Source organism: Epinephelus fuscoguttatus, linkage group LG1 (genome assembly GCF_011397635.1).
Source record: "Epinephelus fuscoguttatus linkage group LG1, E.fuscoguttatus.final_Chr_v1".
Classification (NCBI taxonomy): domain Eukaryota; kingdom Metazoa; phylum Chordata; class Actinopteri; order Perciformes; family Serranidae; genus Epinephelus; species Epinephelus fuscoguttatus.
Genome location: NC_064752.1, coordinates 24,552,839 through 24,571,410, shown reverse-complemented (window position 1 = coordinate 24,571,410; position 18,572 = coordinate 24,552,839). Strand labels below are relative to the sequence as shown.

The following is an 18,572-nucleotide window of genomic DNA, read 5'->3' as shown; positions in this document are numbered from 1 at the left end:
TGTGGATATAATGACTAAGTGGATAAAGACAAATAATAGAACAGCTAGAACTGTGGCAAGTTCAGAATATTACATCACTTAACTGCAATGCAGCCTTTGAAAACAGGAAAAGACAACTAAGGATATGTGGACTGACGAACGACAGACCATGCCATCCCTTGAACTATGCCACTAACATGGATAAAAATATCTATGTTCAAGTGCACTGTAGGTATAAGGCTAAATCCACATGAATAGCTTTTTGTTTAAAACGCATAACTATTGCTACGTTTACGCTAAGTGTCCACACCACTTTAGTGTTTTGGAAACCCTTAAACAGAGACCTTTTAAATAGGCTGCTGACCCCGTTTTAGTTTTAGTTCTGGGGTTGCGTTTTAGTCCGGATGGGTGTAAACGTAGACTTTTGAAAACAGTAACACAAAGACTCACATTCACCTTCTGACTGGGTCTCGATGTGTTGGGCCACAACATTAGAGCTAGGTCTACATCCCTTTTGTGTAGGTACTCTTTTCCCATTGCCATGGCTTCTTCCGGCGATGGATAATGCTCCAGCTACCACACTAATATGTCGCCGTATTTGCTTTGCAACAACTCCAAATCTGTTTTCCACTGCTTCACCGTCTTGTACTCGTGTGACTTTCGGTAACAGTTCTATCTTGTTGTTGGTCCAAGCAAAGAAATCTCCGGTCTTGCTTTTCTTAGTAGTATTTTCTGTAACCAAGCAACCAACCATACAGCGGACTGTTTACATCGGCATGCACGTACCCAGTGTAAATGAATGGTTATGTAATATGCATTGTCAGGTGTGTTAGTACAGATGGAGACTATTTTAAAATAAAAATGTATTAGTGTGGATGTAGCCGTGGTGTACTCGTGTAGTTTGTTTTGTCCTCAGATTACATTTGTCTTGACCTTCAAACCTGGTGATACCTTACCTCAAAGAAGACCGCCATGGCAGCAATGATGCGTCTTTCCTTGATGGCAGCGCTGAGGCTGTCAAAGTCATCTGAATTGTAAAGGTAGATCTGCATCTGGGATGGGAAACAGAGCATAAACAGCTTGAGGAGTGGACAAGGAGAACCAACAGTCCTGTCATCAATCACATGGACACACTGCTGAGGAGCTGATGAAAAGCTGTTTTGAGGGGCATAAAAGAGGGTGTATTTATCACTCCCATAAATCTCCCATAATCTGTGTCATTCCTTTTTGTGTTCTGCCACTCCTGGGGGATGCTGGAGAAATACAGCATCCCATTCCTCAGGGCAACAGTCCTCACAGAGACAAGTCTGGAGCTCAGAGGAGAGCTGCAGGAGTGTGCTCTTACCTGCGGCGAGATCTAACAGAATGGTATGCTTCTAATCATTGCTTCCAATTACCCCAAATAACCCACAACATCACTTCTGATTTCACAACAAAGCTTATGGGAATATAATGTGAAAACCATCATACACCGAAGACATCATATACCTGTCAGGGCTCTGGTTTCCGATAAAAAAAGAAAGAGGAGATTTTCATTCCTTTCATTTCAAAGCAGACGTATTATGGTAGTGCTGATCAAAATCAGCAAATGATTCTAAAAGTAGCAATTGGAGCTGTCCATCATCTCGCTGTCTCGAGCCTCTTTAAAATGAAAAACCCTTTCATGTCACTGAACCAAGTTAATTGGCAATAAAAAAGGTTCTAGATGTTGATTTAATTAAAGGGTATGCTTGCCTTTTTTCTTCGTTCAAAGAAAAATTATGGAGGGGAAAAAAACCCCAGCCACAACTGGCTGTGCTGAAAACAGATGCAAAACGTCTAAATAAATGGGCGTATAAATAAGGATAAATCCATTAATGTGTACCGAAAGGCCTAAACCAGGTACAAAATGACTCAATCCAAATAATTTAAGTTAATCAGTTTCCTTCAGAGTTCCTTTAACTGCAGCCTTTAATAGAACTAATTTGTTGTGTGAGAACTCAGCAAGAAAGAGCTCCAGCCATTCATCACCCTTCAGATGTTATTAACTACATTACCCAATTAAGCTGCCCCCCTTAGGCTTCATTTACTCACTGACATTGGCTCACGTGACCTGCTCTTATTAACGGCGTGCTGGAAAACGCGATATTCAATTGTCAAACACTTTCATGGCAGCCAATAAAAATAAATGTTGCCGAAAGTGATTTGAATCACTTGATTGCACGCTTGGTTTCGCTTCATGTTTGCGGGCTCTGGCACAAAAGCCCCCTCGTTGTGGAACATCATTCACGTCCACAGATATTGCTGCAAGTTGTTGATTTGAAGTAGGACAGACAGGTGGTCTGACCAATCTTTAAGATCTCTTAAGACATTCAGACACATTCATGCATTTGTTTTTGTCAGTACAAGATTAACCATACTGTTGGACAGAGGAATATGTAAAAACAAATCTAGAAAAATTGTGAGTACCAATAACCAGCAACAGCTGGCGAGAGACCAGAGGTAACAGGTGGAAACTGAAAGACAAACAAAACATTATCTGAGCTTTATAATTCACCTCCAGTTTTTCTCTGTAGACAGCCCACACTGTCCACATCTCCAGAGCCCTTCTTTAGTCTAAATTCACTTTATAAGCCCTCAATTTTTTTTTTCCAGCACAAAGTGAGTGCAAACAGAAGCGCTGAAAGCTGCTCTGCATTCCCAAGTTCCATTTTAGCACAAACAGGTGAAAAACAGAGTCATGTTTGGCGTGATTTCCCAAGACAGCGAGATATTGAGGCAAGACAAGCAAACGACAAGAAATAAGTTTGTGTGCAGAGAGATCTTAGATTTATCACAGCAGCACAAATTTATTCTTCCTTCCTTACTTTATTCTTTACAGCTGTGCTGCCGAAGCATTTTGTTGTTAACAGGTAAATGTGTCTTTTTTAACACAGTATGATTCTCTCTCAAAACCTACTGCCTTATCTTTTCACTTGAGCACCCACTAAGTGCTACAACATTAATTTTCAAGAACCATAAAAGTGTCAGAAAATTTGAAAATCAGTAGGTGTTACTGAACTTGTACATGACGTTTGGTGTTTCACATTTCACGTTACTGACAGAGAACTTCACAGACAATGAAAAAGGGCAGCAAAAGAGAACAGGATGAGAGTGTCAGTAAACACAGATGTATTTACATTTACAATAAAACAGCCTAACGTCTGCTATAGAAAGAAGAGTCACGACAAGAGCTACATTTGCTTGACTTGTTCATGGTCATCCCATTTTCATGTTGACAATATACTAACACTGCAATCCACTGTACTCTGACCTCGGAAAATAAATACCTGCGATATAGAATAATGCAATGGAACGATCATTGAAGTCGGAATTCCAAGTCGGAAACTTGGGCAAGATCCAGCAAGCCAGAGTTCGCCATTATTAACAAAACTGAGCCAAAAGCAGAATTACCTTTTTCCCAGTTTTACTTCATGTGGTATTCCATGTAGTGTTTATGCTGTGAAACATGCTGTAACATTGTAGCTGCCAGCTGATCTGAGCTTGACAGAAGTCATTGCGAACATGCGCATCTCTGTCTCCGTCCACACAAAAAAATGCACAAAACTGATTTATGTTATAAGCTAAGATGACTGAGACAGTATACTTATTTTATACGCTGTTTCTCTTCACTGTAGTAATAAAGGTTGGGCTCAAACCAGTTTGATATTATGCTAAACATTGGGCCGGACCTGTATACCCCAAACCACTAGGTGTAGTGAACTGAGCAGCCGCTCCCGCGTGGATCATAATGACATGTGTCCCAACAGCAGACATTCATCTTACTATCACGTTGCATCAAGTAGCATCAGTCTGTTCACACTGAGTCCTTTACATTTGCACTTCTGTTACATCATGTAAACAAACCACGTAAATATCAGCTGTGCGTTCGTGATTAGACTGAGAATGTTACCACTTAAAAGATGGGTGAGCAGCCTTCTTGCTTTCGTTTGTACTTTTTAAACAGAAAACACGTTTTATATTGTGATATTAACTGGAAATGACACACAATATAGCCAAAAGCAAGTAGACTGTTATTAACAACGGTCATTTACCAGACACTTTCAGCTCTCTGGTGATCTCCCTCCAGCCAGCTGCCATCCTATTTGGGTTTTTATAGCGAAATACAATGCAATTATGGAGATAATTCTTCATTTCAACTTCATGAATCAGCACGAATCTGCAGTGCGTTGCCTGCAGCTAGTCAGGACACCTCATTCATAGGCTTCACGTCCAGAATGTTAGCATGTTGGTGAAGTTTTAGACTTCTTGAGAGATTAACTGCCAGGTTTTGTCTCGTCACCTCAAAACACATTACGTTTTTAGTGGGGATGCACGATAATATGGGCACGTCATCGGCCGATATTGGCTTTAAAATGAACTATCAGAATCGACCAGTATGCTATTTTTTTGACATTGCACAATGAATGAATATTACATACATTGAAAAGCTTCTATTTCATGTCTCCATCATGATAAGAGTTTGCATTTATATGATGTTAATTTTTACTACAGAAGAGGCCTTAAATCACTAGAATTAGGTGGGGAAAGATGTGGATATATCGATATTGGTATCGGTTACTGGCCAAATGAGTTGTTATATATCGGCATTTCGGATATCAGCAAAAAATCCAATATCGGACATCCCTACTTTTTAGCAAAAAATAAATAAATAAATAAATAAACGCACAAAATGAGCCGCTCTTTCCCCTCCCACCTCAACTGAAATTTAATGCTTTGTGTTGCTGGTGCTCAGCTTGGCAGTAAATTGCGCAGGACCTGTCAGATACTAATCTCCCTGATGCTGTCAATAAACATAATATGATCTTAATCATGCTGTCATTTATCTTATTACCAATGCAATATAAGTTAAAGGGCACAGGCTGCTGCTGATGTACTCTCTAAATTGCCAGAAGGTGTTATAATTACAAATGTCAGTTTAGCCAGTTTGCAAAAAATCAGTCTGGTTTGCGCTCATACACCGGATCAGACCGGAAAAACTAAGAAACAACGCAGCTCTATTGGTAATTGATGTCGGTCATCTATAGAAGCTTTTCAAGCCCATAAACTTGCCATACAAACATCACTTTGCTGCAGGCATCCATGTTTTCTAAAGCAGACACACCGGGCTGCATCTAGAATGGAAGTCGAGAATTCTGATTCAGTTTAAGAGCCAATGTTGCAACATTATCATCGATACAAAAAGCACTGACTCGTTTGTCTCTTACAATATGGCTCCATGAAAGAACATATTCACTCTGTGTCATGTGTTGTTTCTATAATGGCTGTTGCGAGCTGGACGCTATAAACAAGCATCATCCTTTTATCCTATGGTGGCCTTGAGAGGTCAGTGCACTGCAACTTAACACACACAAATACACAAAACACAAGCAGATAAAGAAAACATGTTTACCAATTCTTGTTGCGTTATTCACATATTATTGCAAGTATCTGCTATACACCTAGCCTATAGTCTCTTTAGCAACCAATTCATTGCTCACTCATTTTCCAGCACCGCTCGTGGGTTGCTGACTTCACTAACTCCTTGTGCCACAAACCACGGCGGCTGCTTATTCAGGTGTGTTCATCAGTTTTCAGTTCGATGCCATTTATGTGTTTGGGAGTGTTTCCTGTGTTTTCTCTATTTAGTATGTGTGTTGAGCTCTCAGGGCCGCCATATCCATCCCCATTAGTCTTGAGTGCAGCTACACTTTCAGTGCTACCGGAGCTTTTCTCTTTCTGAAATGTACCACGCCGTACACTCCCCCCAACACTTCATACTGTGCCTACCCTTCTGAGGTGTGATTTGTAATCCATGTATAATTAATCTAACCTTGGTGACACCCTAATATATTATTAGAAAAGATCTCCTTATGGTACCCTGAGGCAGAAAAAAAAAATCCACTGTTTCATTTTTCATTGTGCTGTTTGAGCGAACAGGTGGTCCATCTATCGATTTCCCCACTTCACTCCCATGAAAAAGACCATGGTTAGATTAATGTCAAGCTCAGGAGCCACAGGCCGAGCAGCCGTGGCTGGTTATTTCTGTTTTTGTTTTTTTATATGACCATGTTACAAAGGCAGAGCAGCTCTATAATGCGGCTCAATGAATTTGTCTTTCCACCCCCTGTACCCAAATGTGGACTATATTTGTGTGTGTTTACAAGCTTCTGGGCAGGTGGGATAAACACTTTTGAGGTTTTTTCCCCCCACTATAAGAGTAAATGCTTTATGCAGTGTGCTATAAGTGACTCAGGGCTGAATGCAACTCATTTGAAGTGGAGAGATAATTAGACAGCAGATTGGAAAACAGTCTCTATTTAGCAGAGACAAATAAGCCCCGGAGCTCAACCTCCAAGGTCACGCTGCCCAACTATCCAAGAACAAAACATATACACAACAAAACAAAAGATAACCTCTGCTGTAAGAGATCAGTGGGTATGTCAAACACAAACATTTATGAACGTGGAATTCCGCTGGGCACGTGGTGTCGGCTGTAATATGATCTCAAATACATCAAACTCTGTCAAGGCATAAATATGAAATATGAAAATGTCACATCTTGCAGGGAAGCAGTTCAATGGCCAAAGGCTAGATCCTGCATAATCATGTTCCCCTTCAACCATTCATCATTCGATTTCACTCTTTCACCTTCTGATTCAGAGAGTGAAAACATGCATCATGTTTGATACATGCAGGCTGACTTATTGATAAAGAGAATAAAGTTTAAAAAAAAAGCAGACCACCCACTCTGGATTGTTTCTGCTGTACCGTGTACATACACAGCATGTAGTTAACAGGAAACATCTTAGCGGATATGTGGAGGGAATATTCCTTTTTGTACATCCTGTAGCAAAGACTACTGCATTTCCCATGAGGATATGGCTGTTAGGTTGCCATGAGAGGCTGTCTTTGTTCGCCCTGTTTTTCCTAATGTTGTCATTTCTTTTCTTTCCCTTTTGAAGATTATTTATGCCTTTTTTTTCTTTTGCTTTTATTAGACAGGATAGCTGATAATGGACAAGACAGGGAGGAGAGACAGGGGTGATGACATGCAGCAAAGGGCCCCGGGTCAGATAAATCCAGCCTGCTACTGAGGACTCAGCCTTCAGTACATGGGGCACACACTCTCCCAGGTGAGGGGCGCCCCCTAATGTTGTCGTTTCTTTGAACATTTCTCCATGGTGTCTCTCGCGAAAGCTCTATCCCCATCGTACTGAATGTCAAGTTAATCCTATCAGGGCCGCGTGCTCTCAACATGCGTGCTGACAGAATAAATAGTACAAGAAGAGGGTCACCCATCCTTTGAGTTATGAAAAATACATCAGAGTTTCTTTGCATTCAACTGGCAGAGCTTCATTTGAGACTGCTGCTGTGTATTCAGTCACAGTCAGTTTAAATCTGTATATTTGTCGCATTATTAGCATACATACTCTAAATCAATGCTTTTTTTTGAGATATGGAGGTTTTCATCTAGAACACCAGTCATGTTTTTCTTTCTCTTTTCCCAAATGTGTTCTTTTAAACTGATTTCAATCTGATGGTTACTGAACTTCTTTAAGTCAAAATAGGTATTTCAACAGTTGACTATTAATTGGCTAACCACTGAGAATATTTTTGACTTGTTATGCATGTCGGTCTATAGGTAAAATCAATGTGTATTGCCCTTGCCCCCTTGCCCACTCTCCGGTCTACAGTGGTTAGCTAACGTTAGCCTTAGTCACTATGCACTGCACACCAGCAGGGTCACACGGCAGCTAGCTAGCGGTGGCACTCATTCAGTGATAACCGCTAGTAATGCTGTCCCATAAACCTCCTTTACCGCCACTGTTAGCTCTGTTAGCATCTTTAGCGGAGTTAGCACAGCCTGTGGTGCTAACACAAGGCCAAAGGGGTTTAAGGGATACAACTACGTGTCTGCATGTTAATGTGGCTAGTCGGTGAGGCAAGACATTTTCAAGTTCAAGACATCGGTAAATCAAAAACATGGACAGGATAATTATATTCTTTAAATTGTAGGGGGCACAGTAATCTTGTTGCTGTCAATATCCACTTTAACAATGCCTATTCAAGGTGGGAATATGGCGCCATTATGCTGCATCACTGTTCTGTATATAAGGTAGATCGCGGAAAGGGGTGACTGAGTTGTGTTGGCTCTGAGCCAGATCTGTAATACGTAGAGCTGGAGTGGAATGACATTGCCATCATTTGGTTCTGTGTAAAAATGCGCAGGAGGCATACAGAAGGGACTCTGTAGTCGCCCTGTAGCGCAAATTGATCTGGGTCCGTTTTTTCTCTGTTTCAGCTCAAGGTTTGCAATCAGACTGTATCGTAGAGCTATCTTTTTCAACGTTTCTGCCCCCTTGTGAACTATTTTTTTGCACTTTCAATTGCAGGCATGCATCATTATGTTCTTCATTTTTTATAAAGAGAGCATCTGCCTTTTAAATTTCAAGCACATTACTGTAGCAATGGAATCCATGTTTGACAGAGAGGTCGAAGCAAAAACCTTGGTCTACACACAAAGACATGTTAAGCTACAAATCTATATTTCACATCTATAAATGATGTATCTGGAGGGCATAATTTTCTTCTTCTTTTTCTTCAGCCTTTTTTTCTAACGGCTGCCTAAATTGGTCATTAAAGTGAATTCCATTGTCTTATTTAGAAGCACACCATCAAAGGAGCCATATGCACAACAGCTTTATAATGGCTGTATATAATCCGGTGCCCTTTAACACTACATTGAACACAAAGTGATGTGGCAAAAATAAATCTAATTACTCAGCCATTCAGCATCAAAAGCCGTGCCTACAGAGAGGGCTCCAAAGAACAGGGCCAAGAAACAAACAGAGGAGGACTCTAGCTGCGTGTTTGGAGATAGGACAGAGAGGCACACTAACAGCCATTTCCTGTTTTCATACACTGTTATATTTACACTAATTATTAACCATTTGACAATAGAGGGGGGTAAAAAAAACTGTACATAACCCTACAAAATGACAAATTTGCAAATTCATTTTAGATAATGAATAGAAATGGCAATGTAAATCATGAAAATTTGAAAGGCACTAATAACCAATTCTCTGCACCACATAAAAAGAGTTGGATTTCTGCTTTAATCCAGAAGCCAGAATAAATAATACCAAAAGGTTTCAGACTTAATACCCTTTATATCTGTGCTACAAGAGTGGGTGATAATTTCTTCTCTGCTCTCCTTTATTACTTGCAGTCTGTTCTCCCTTTGTTTCTTTTGTCTGCTATTTGTCTTTTGGCACTAATGGCATTGAGAAATGTGTTGTGACCTTGTACAAAAAAAAAAAAACGAGAACTCTTTAAGAGCAAGAAAAGTACGAACTTCTGCTCCAATGTTCTTCTCATCTGAACAACTCCAAAACTTTATTTTTTCTCAATGCCTTTTCACTCTGCTTTCATTGATGTATTATCCTTGACATTCTGATGTGGTGCGTTACAGTAACGCACATTTCTGTGGCCCCACATGCACATCTTCTTCTCTTTATATTCCTGCTATGAACTTTTGTACATCCACTGGTCAATGTTTTGGAAATTTATGTGCTGTTCTTCCACTTTCAAAGCCTATCTATTTTTACACATTTCTTGCATATTTCATATTTTCTATTGTATTTTTCTTCTATTTTAATGATATATGTTGCTTGAATTTTGCAATCCATTGTTCGCTATGCACAAAGACTAAAACAAACTCTTTGTGTTTGCAAACCGAGCAGCAACTTGGGAGGAAAAAGAAAGAAAGAAAAGAAACCTACGCATAAGTGCCAAAAACTGCAGTTCTTTAAATGGCCACCTGAGGCTGGCTCCAAAGGCGAGTTAATCCCCATAGACTCCCATGTAAAAATGCCTAATTTTACGGCAGGAAAAAAACAAACATATTTACAGCCTGGTACAAAAAACAATGTCAGTCTCTATGGCTAATTTCCTCGTTCATGACACCTATAGATTTCAGTTGGCTTATACTTCTACAACTGAAAGGCGCTCATGGAAAAGTTATCGCTCACAAGCACAAGCAGAAATTACACTGCTGGTTTGAAAGTTCATGATAAAGTGGATCTATAAGTAACGTGTGATATGAAGTTGTTTAGGCTCTGTTTCGTGCATACCAAAGACTGTAGAAAAGAAGTAGTCATCATGACATCACCCACTGGTTTGTGAACTGGTTTGAAGCTTAGTGTGGCATTTTGGCTGTCACCATTTTGGTTGTTTGGAACTACAAGTGACCATAGTTGGGCAAGAGGGTGGAGCTGTGGAGGAGCGAGGGTTGGATCGGACTGAGAACCAGAGGACATTGCAGTAGTGACTAGTCAGTCACAAGGTAGCCACGCCCTAAAGCATACCCTGCTTTATTGTCTATTTTACTCTAAATGGGACCATATTTTACAAATAACCATGATGTCGTATTGAAAACGACTTGAAACTAGTGATTGAGACCATTAAATTATCCAGAAAAAGTTTGCTGAGGTAATAAATCAAGTGAGAAGTAGTCATTTTCTCATTGACTTCTATGCAGTTTGTCTTCTTTTAACAAACAGTGGAGTCATCCACTGCTGGCCAAAAGAAAGACTGCAGGTTTGGGTGCTTCCACATTGGCTTTACTTTTCAGACCCCAAGATAACCGCTTGGTGCGTATCCAACAGTCATAAAGGAGAACCTTTGTCCGTACTGGACTTGAACCCAAGCCAAGTCCCTACAACCGGAGCTTTGTAGACGGTGGTGGTCTGTGAGGCCATCAAATACATCGCAACATGTGGATGAGAATTCTTTTCACTTTATTACCGATTCCTTCCATTCTGCCATTTTATTAATGTCGTCGTCATCTCCTACGATCATATCTCGCTTTAACTATGCTACACTGCCCCCATGATCTCTGGTAGTACTGATCCATTTCATCTGTATCTGTAAGCCTTTAGATACACAAATACGGATGAAATGAATGCAGAGTTCGGACGGACAGAGTCTGTATACATATCTAACATTGAGCATAAATGAGCCCTTAGAAATGAGATAAAACTATTTCAGAAGCATTAATGTGCTGCCTCAATTCTGAGCCAGGCACCAATATTCAGCATTGACCCTCAAGACCCCATACTGCACATTTGTCAAAGTGTATTGTGGTGACAGGATGCTTTACCTCTACAGGAAACCTTCTGCCATTTATGCTGTGCTCTGAGCCTGCTGATCCATTACTATGGCCCCAGTGAAACTCCATCTTCTCAGCCTTAAAACGCCCAGGCAGGCCAGCACCTCTTACAAAGTAGTCATCCTTCAGGAGAACAGCAACTGGAGACAAAGAGGAGTAAAAAAAAAAAAAAATTAAAAAAGATGGAATCAAACAAAGAAAGAAAATTAAGTACACTCATGCAAAGGCAGCAAAAATCAGATTAGTAGTCAAAGAACTGATTCTACAGAAGCTCAGAGCGGCAATTGCTGCTCATCCTTTTATTTTAAGCTTGTTATCTCAAGATCACAACTCAATTCTTATTATCTAAATTCTCATCTGTTTTTATTCTGCAATTACAACTCAATTATCTCATTTCAAAATAACACATTTCAGTTCTGTGGTGTTCATATTTGTTCTATAAGCTTCTGATCTAAGACAACGCATTTTGTTATCTCAAAATATATATCTGTTTTCGAAGATAAAACGACACAATGAAATTTCTACCTGCTTCAGATAGTTTAATTTATTTATCAGTCAATGTCCCTCCCTGACATTGTCAGTATGAACTAAAAACTTGACAAAAACGATAGACTAGCTCTGATTTGTTTTAGTGTTTTAAAGCACACATGAACCATGCGACCACCTCATTTCTGTTTCTACATCATCTTTATGAAATTGAATGTGACTGCCTTGAACAGAGACATGGAATTTTTTGAAACTATTATTCAGACAAAATACACTTTCATTACATCTGATCAATGTGTTTTTATCCTTTCATTAAAGACTTATTAAAGGGCTAAGAAAATCTCAAATGATCTGGATTTTAAGGGGACAGAAGAGCAGCATGAGGGGCATTTTGCAACTTGGCAACTCACAGCCTTACATTGTTTGGTTCTGTAGGACCGTCTATGTGGGGAATCATCATCGCTAGACACAGATTCAGTGGTGGGCACATTCACAATGATGCCACTGATTGCCCTTATGAAAGAGCACACGCTAGCCTCTTCCAGTGGCCTTGACGTCCTTCTGGTTGACTGTGGCCACTCTCTTTTAAACTGGCATCATGGAAGAGACGGTGACATTCGCCTCCTTTGTGAATTGTGAATGTGTACCTGCTAGATTTTTGCAAGGCTGTAAGGCTGTTGCTTTATAGAAAAGCAAGCATGTTAAAATGTCCTCTCATGCAAGATTTTAACAGTTTCTGCAATGACGAAGGTTTGACATTTTATGCTGTGTTACCAGTGATTTTTTTTTTTTTTTTTTTTTACAATCAACTGCCGTGTCATTGTGCATAGGTGTAAATATAAGTACGTACATTAAGGGACTTGAGATCCCAAAATATTTAATAATACGTTACTATACCAGTATCCTTAAAATGATACCAATACCAATAGAGTACTTGATTCGATACTCATAATATAAACAGAGTGGCAAATGTTTTGGTGGCATGTTGGCACACTGAACTGGTGCTGTTGTGGGAGTGTGAGCTCTGCGCCGGGGACAGTTATGGCCGTACACACATAGTGACTGGTCTAACTGACTGCATCACATGGCTGTGATTATCAACGCCCTAAACAACTGAGTCAAGTCATTTCGATGCCGGTGTGAGTTCATTAGGACCATTTAATGGCGCGATGTTGGATGTTAGCCACTGCTGCCTATGTTAGCTCATGCTAACTGGGCAAGCAGTGAACTGATTGTTTGCCAAAAACAGCGACTCAGAAATGGCAGCAACAGAAAGTTTGCTGATCTGGTGGAGAGTTGGTATGGTATGGTAAACTACTTGGCACAGGGTAATTCTGGTTGATATTTTAAAGGTATCGAGTGACGATACCTGTTCTCAAATCCACGCCAGACAATGAAACCTAAAAATATTCTGAATAACAGATACTGATTTAAAATGTTCTGTATAATGGTAATTGTTTCGTTATGCACTTGCTGTTAGCTGTTACTATTAGGTTATTAATGCAGGATGTAGTTAGGCTTGTAAGAGTATTCAATCTAGATTTTTTGGTCCAATATTCTCCTAGATACCAGAAGCCTGACATTCAGGAAGTGAAGCAGTATAAAAACCTTTAAACTGCATGAGAAATGTTTCTGCAAAATTGAACTCTACAGATAATGATGACTCTTGCTAGATACTGGTGTTTGCTTATAGATAGTTGACCATGTCGAACAGCATAATCACAGAGGGGATGACACCACAGCGTCGCATGTTGTCGCTATCTGCCAAAAACATGTCCAGTAACTCCAAAATTTCTCATTTCAGAGGAGAAAAACATCACTGTTACTGGCTGGAGCACTTCTGAAATCCTGCAGTGGCTTCTGAGAGGGTTTTTAAGGGTCATAACATTTTCACAATTTATAGTGGGCCATGTAATCCTCCTCCCGAGGTTAAAGCACAGACATTACTGCTGCTATGAGGTTTTTACATGACAACAGCAATTTGGATTCCCCTTATATTTCAGCCTGTCTGCTTTTCCTGGAAGCCATTTGTAAATGTACTCAGCAGTGTCACGTAAGGGTGAGTTTAAGCTGTATTTGTTCTCTAGATTTCCAAGGCATCTGAGACACCATCATGACAAGGCATATTATCATCCTTCTGCTGTCCTGGCTGAGGTTACATGTTAATGTATCTATAACCCTTTAGCACGTCTACATTTGACATCATTAGCCAGATTAGAGCCAGTGCTCTGTCGACTGATCCCCCCTGTTACAGGGGGATTTAGTCAGCCTCTCTGGATAAGGACAGCCCACTTTTAATCATATCACACAAAGCAAACCAAGAGGATGAGCATGTGTACAAGCAAACACGGACTGTCAGTAAACACAGATGACATGATGAACAAGCTGTGCAGAGGGAATGGATGAAATCAAGGTAAGTGAAACAGATCGCCGTGCGGTGATTACTAGCAGGAACAATCGTGATGAGTGTGAGATCCAGAGAAAGGAGGAGAGAGACAAGGAGATCTGAAGAGAGGAGAACCTTGTGTGATGAGGGATGAGCTGAGCCCCTGTCGTGAGGCAAGAAAGAATCTGCCAGCAGTATTAAGGTGCCAGTGCTGCTTAAGCTGATGGCCCACAGTATGAAGGAAAAGGTCTTAGATGGAGGAGATTTTCAACGCTGAAAGCTTCAGGTCAAAGTGAAAAGCTGTCTGCACAGAAAACTACCCATCACATGGTCATAATTGTGCAACTCTTTTGCAAACACATACATATTTACAGGGATGGTGATAAATCCCTGTTTCTGCTGTTGTTGAAGAAGTGTAATCCTGTCTGCAACACAAGGAAAGTCAAGGAAAGGGGATGCTGGCTGGTCCTGGGAGTTTCATTAGAAATGCGGCCCTGGGTGTGTTTGAACCCTCCAACAGCAGAGCAGGAATTAGAAGCTAAGCCAAAAAGACCTTGAATCACAGCCAGTGAGAGAAGGGGAGTGTGTGTGAAAGTAAATCCTTGATCAATGCAAATGTCTCTGGGGCCTTCCGATTCCTCATGAATTTGGTTGAGAGTTGTTTGAAATTTTACTGAGAAATGTTTTGTTGAGGAACGCTGATTGAATGGCGGCCAATCAGCTCAATCTCAAAGCGGGTCAAGGCACAAGGGAATGTTGTGAAATCAATCTCAATGAACTTTTAAGGTCTATTCACTCAGTTCTTAATTACAGCATTGACTTTTAAATAGTATGAACGATGTTAAAGCCTGTCTGTGTAGGATTTTACAGCATCATCGGGTCAGTCATCGACTGAGTCAAAACAGTATCAGTGGCACAATCACATTACTACAATGTAGCATTTTCAGGTAAAAAAAATAGGGCGCATCCCCTGGACGGTAAAGCAACATCAGGTCCATGTAACTCTTAGCAGGTCAAGTTTCCATATTAAAAATTAAAATGAGGAAATTGGGAAATTTAATTCATTTTTTGAAAACTTTTTTTTTGTTTAACGGATCAATGTCTAATCAAGATTTTGAAATTGTTTTTCAAATTTTCTATCTGTTGAATGTTGGATAGAAAAATGGAAAATTGACATATCAAAAATGTGAGTTTTTATTTGTATTTGTGTATGAACCCATTTTATTAAAGACGTGATTAACTGACAGAGAATTATTACCTAAATAAGAAGCTTCCTTTGGGTTTGCAAGTTTCAGCTCATTGGTTAGCTATCCTGGTCAGAACTTTACTGTTCTAGTTCACTTCACTCTTCTTAAATGCACTGCACCATGACAGACAGAGAGAGTTAGAGACTAGGTGCTGAAAGTACTGGCGTATTTAACACCTAAAGAGCCAGATATTTCTCTCAGGAGCTGGTGGAGACCAAAAACAGAGCAAATATTGGACCTGAATTTATCAGGTGGCCAGACACACAACTGTACATTAATGATAATGTTGCTCTGCAACTGCTGGAGCGAGTGTACCACATCAACAAAGGTGACGAGATGATGACGTGTCAGTGTTGTGTAAACAACTTGTAGCCGCTACCCCCCAAAAACTCTATGTTGATATAGATTGTTATGTTAAGAGCCATGTTTACTGCTGACATGTGCATGTGAAATGGTCATATTTTGGTGCACTTCTCACTGAAGGTTTTACATTTGAGACTAAACATTTGAGACTAAGAAGCACCACCCACGTCACTGTGTTGTGGCAGTCCATGTTAAGAAATGACTGAAGAAGCCTGGAAGAAGTAGTCCTCGTCTCATGACAACACTGTACATGAATGGACAAAGATATATATGACATGTCAAGTATTGCAGCTAAGATGAGAAGAGCTACAGAATGTTTGACTCCTCGTGATACAAAATGCTTACAGCCATGATCATAGTTGACAGCAGTCGGATAATAGATGACTGAAGTGTCACCACTGGGATCGTGCTCAGCTCCTGAGGACCACAGCGCTTTGACAATCACATAATGACAACAACGGGCTTTCATACCTTTTGTCGTGTTTGAGGCCACCCTTAACAACTTCAGTACAATTCAACAAGAAAAGACTGTCAAGGCAGGTGCGTGAAAAAAGTCTGTGGACTTGACAAGTCGTAATGTGGAAAAACAACTCAGAAGGCCAAAGATTCATTGGAGAAGAACTATGCATCACATTCAAAAGTTTGAAACTTACTTCCAAAAACATGAAGGACAAATATCTGCTAAAACAGAATATTACTAACACTAAAAAATATAGTCTGTAAAGTCTTTCATCCACATTTCAAGTGATAAAGACAATCAAACAATACAGGCCAGGAAAAGTTGTGCCCACTGCTTTCGACTTTATTCTCAACTTTGTTTATCGGTAGCAATGAGCATTAGCTAACCAACAAATGCACCAGAGCGCTAACAAACCGTAACATGATTGATCTATTTGTTTATCACTGAATCGTCTAAATATGTAAAATCTTTAAATGTTAATTTAAGGAGGGATTCACCAATTGTGGAATTCTGGGCCTTTGTTTTATTGTTGTTATTCCCCCTTTTGTGCCAAAGTAAAAAAGAATCCTATATCATAAAAGAATAACTGGACTATTTTAAAGTCATTCAGGCCTTCTTTGCACTATCTTTGAATGAGCACAAATTCAATCATACACCATTATTAAACAACCTTTAATATAACGTTCTTGTACATAAGAATGTGACGTTTTTAATAACTGCTTCAAACGCCTTTTTACTATATCATAATTCCCCCTCTAATATCTATTTTATATCGCTGTGACAAATTTCTCCTTCAAACAACTGTATTTATTCAAGTTTCTTTCCAAAAAACTTAATTTTAATTCTAAGATTACTTTTGACCACATCATAAGAATGTTATAATTTACCTTTGCTCGCACTGGTTTTTACTGAGCAGAGCTTCAACACATCATATTGTAACTCAACGCAACCTCCTTTAGCTGTTCTGGCCACCAGCTGCTAGCTGCTAACAGCTAACAGCTTACGTTAAGTAGCTCTCCTCCTGCCAGTGTCAACGTGAATTTGTTGATTACAATGTTGCATTATCAGGGAAACTCTGATGCATTGGAGCTTAATGTGTCCTTTTGCTCTGACAGCGTCTCTAGGAAGATCTCTGTTGCTCCCAAACATGTTTTGTATTGTCCCTGGGACGATGGGACGCTGTAGTCTCGAACTCTGCGTTTTAGTCTACGCAACAGAATACATCGACCACTGCCATTGGTGAATACCATCTTATTTGCTGATAGCAGTCAACAAGGGCAATATCGGACGATACTGAGGTTCTGCCTATTAACCTGTGCATCCCTATTTAAAAGTGGCTAAATATTTTAAACAACACATTCTGAAGAGCATTTCATTTTAGTAATGTAATATTTAATTGACTATTCAATCACAAATGTAATGTTTCAATTAGTAATTAAATCCACCTGTCAAGTGCTGTCATGGTAATTCCAAAACAGCAGTAGTAATGGCAACCATAGTTTAATAAACTCTAAATTAAGGGCAAACTTTGAATCAATTTCACAACAGTGTTAGAGGAAACTGCTAAATATTAAGCTGACCTCCTCTAAATAGCGTATGCATAACAATATTTTGTGGTAACATTGTTCTATTTTCCTGATTTTCACAGTGCTTAGCCATCTAAAATTCCCTCTGTACTATTTGTGCCCAAAATTACAGCCAGCCATGTTATTTCCATCTTTGTAAATAAGCAGCCCGCAGCATTGCTCGGCTGTCCCAGCGGTCTTGGTTGTCATGGAGGCTAACAACTCTCATTATGATCAAACGCAAAAGATGAAACTACTCTCTGAGAGAAACAGTGCCAGAAGCAGAGGAGATCAATTAAGGTCAGGGTTTTCACACCAATGGTCGGTGGATTAGCTGATTGAAAAAAAAAAAAAAGAAAAAAGAAAAAAAAAGAAATAGTGGCGATGGTTTGAAGTAGCAGTTAATCAAGTAAGCTTCAAAATGTTTCTGTAAACAAGGCATGCAGGCTGACACAAAGAGGATTGGGGAAAGATAAAGGAGAGCAGGGAGCAGTACAATGAAGGCAATAATAAAATAATTACTAAAATCACTGACAGATTTACAACAATCATGACAGACTCATACTATTATGTGCGATTGTTAAGTGCTTTACTGTAACAGAGCTTGGATTTGATATTTGCAAATGGAAGTACCTAAAATCTGTCAATTAGGTATGTGACATTGATCTTTTATACAATACAAAGAGAGGTTCTTATAGATAAAATGACCACATAAAATGTCTGCTTTTGGCTGAGCCACTGAATTAAAAATTTGGAAAATTAAGGTACTTCTGATTAGTGATGTAAAAATCCTGTAAATCCAACACTGCTCTAAGGCTTAACTGTTTAATGATTTAGCAGCACTGCCTGCAACAGTTCAACACAACCAGAGGTAAAAGGGAGAGCCACCTTAAGT

At 39.7% G+C, this 18,572-nt stretch overlaps 1 protein-coding gene across 2 annotated transcripts in view; it reads right to left on the bottom strand.

Moving 5' to 3' along the window:
- The window catches only part of ca16b (carbonic anhydrase XVI b), a 138,979-nt gene that overhangs the window by 48,595 nt on the left and 71,812 nt on the right, over positions 1-18,572 (bottom strand). For both annotated transcript variants that reach the window (XM_049589307.1, XM_049589296.1), the window contains exons 4-5: positions 11,162-11,310; positions 936-1,031 (exon numbers count right to left, since the gene is read on the bottom strand). In XM_049589307.1, the coding sequence (XP_049445264.1) occupies positions 936-1,031; positions 11,162-11,310 (245 nt within the window). The remainder of the gene's footprint in view (positions 1-935; positions 1,032-11,161; positions 11,311-18,572) is intronic.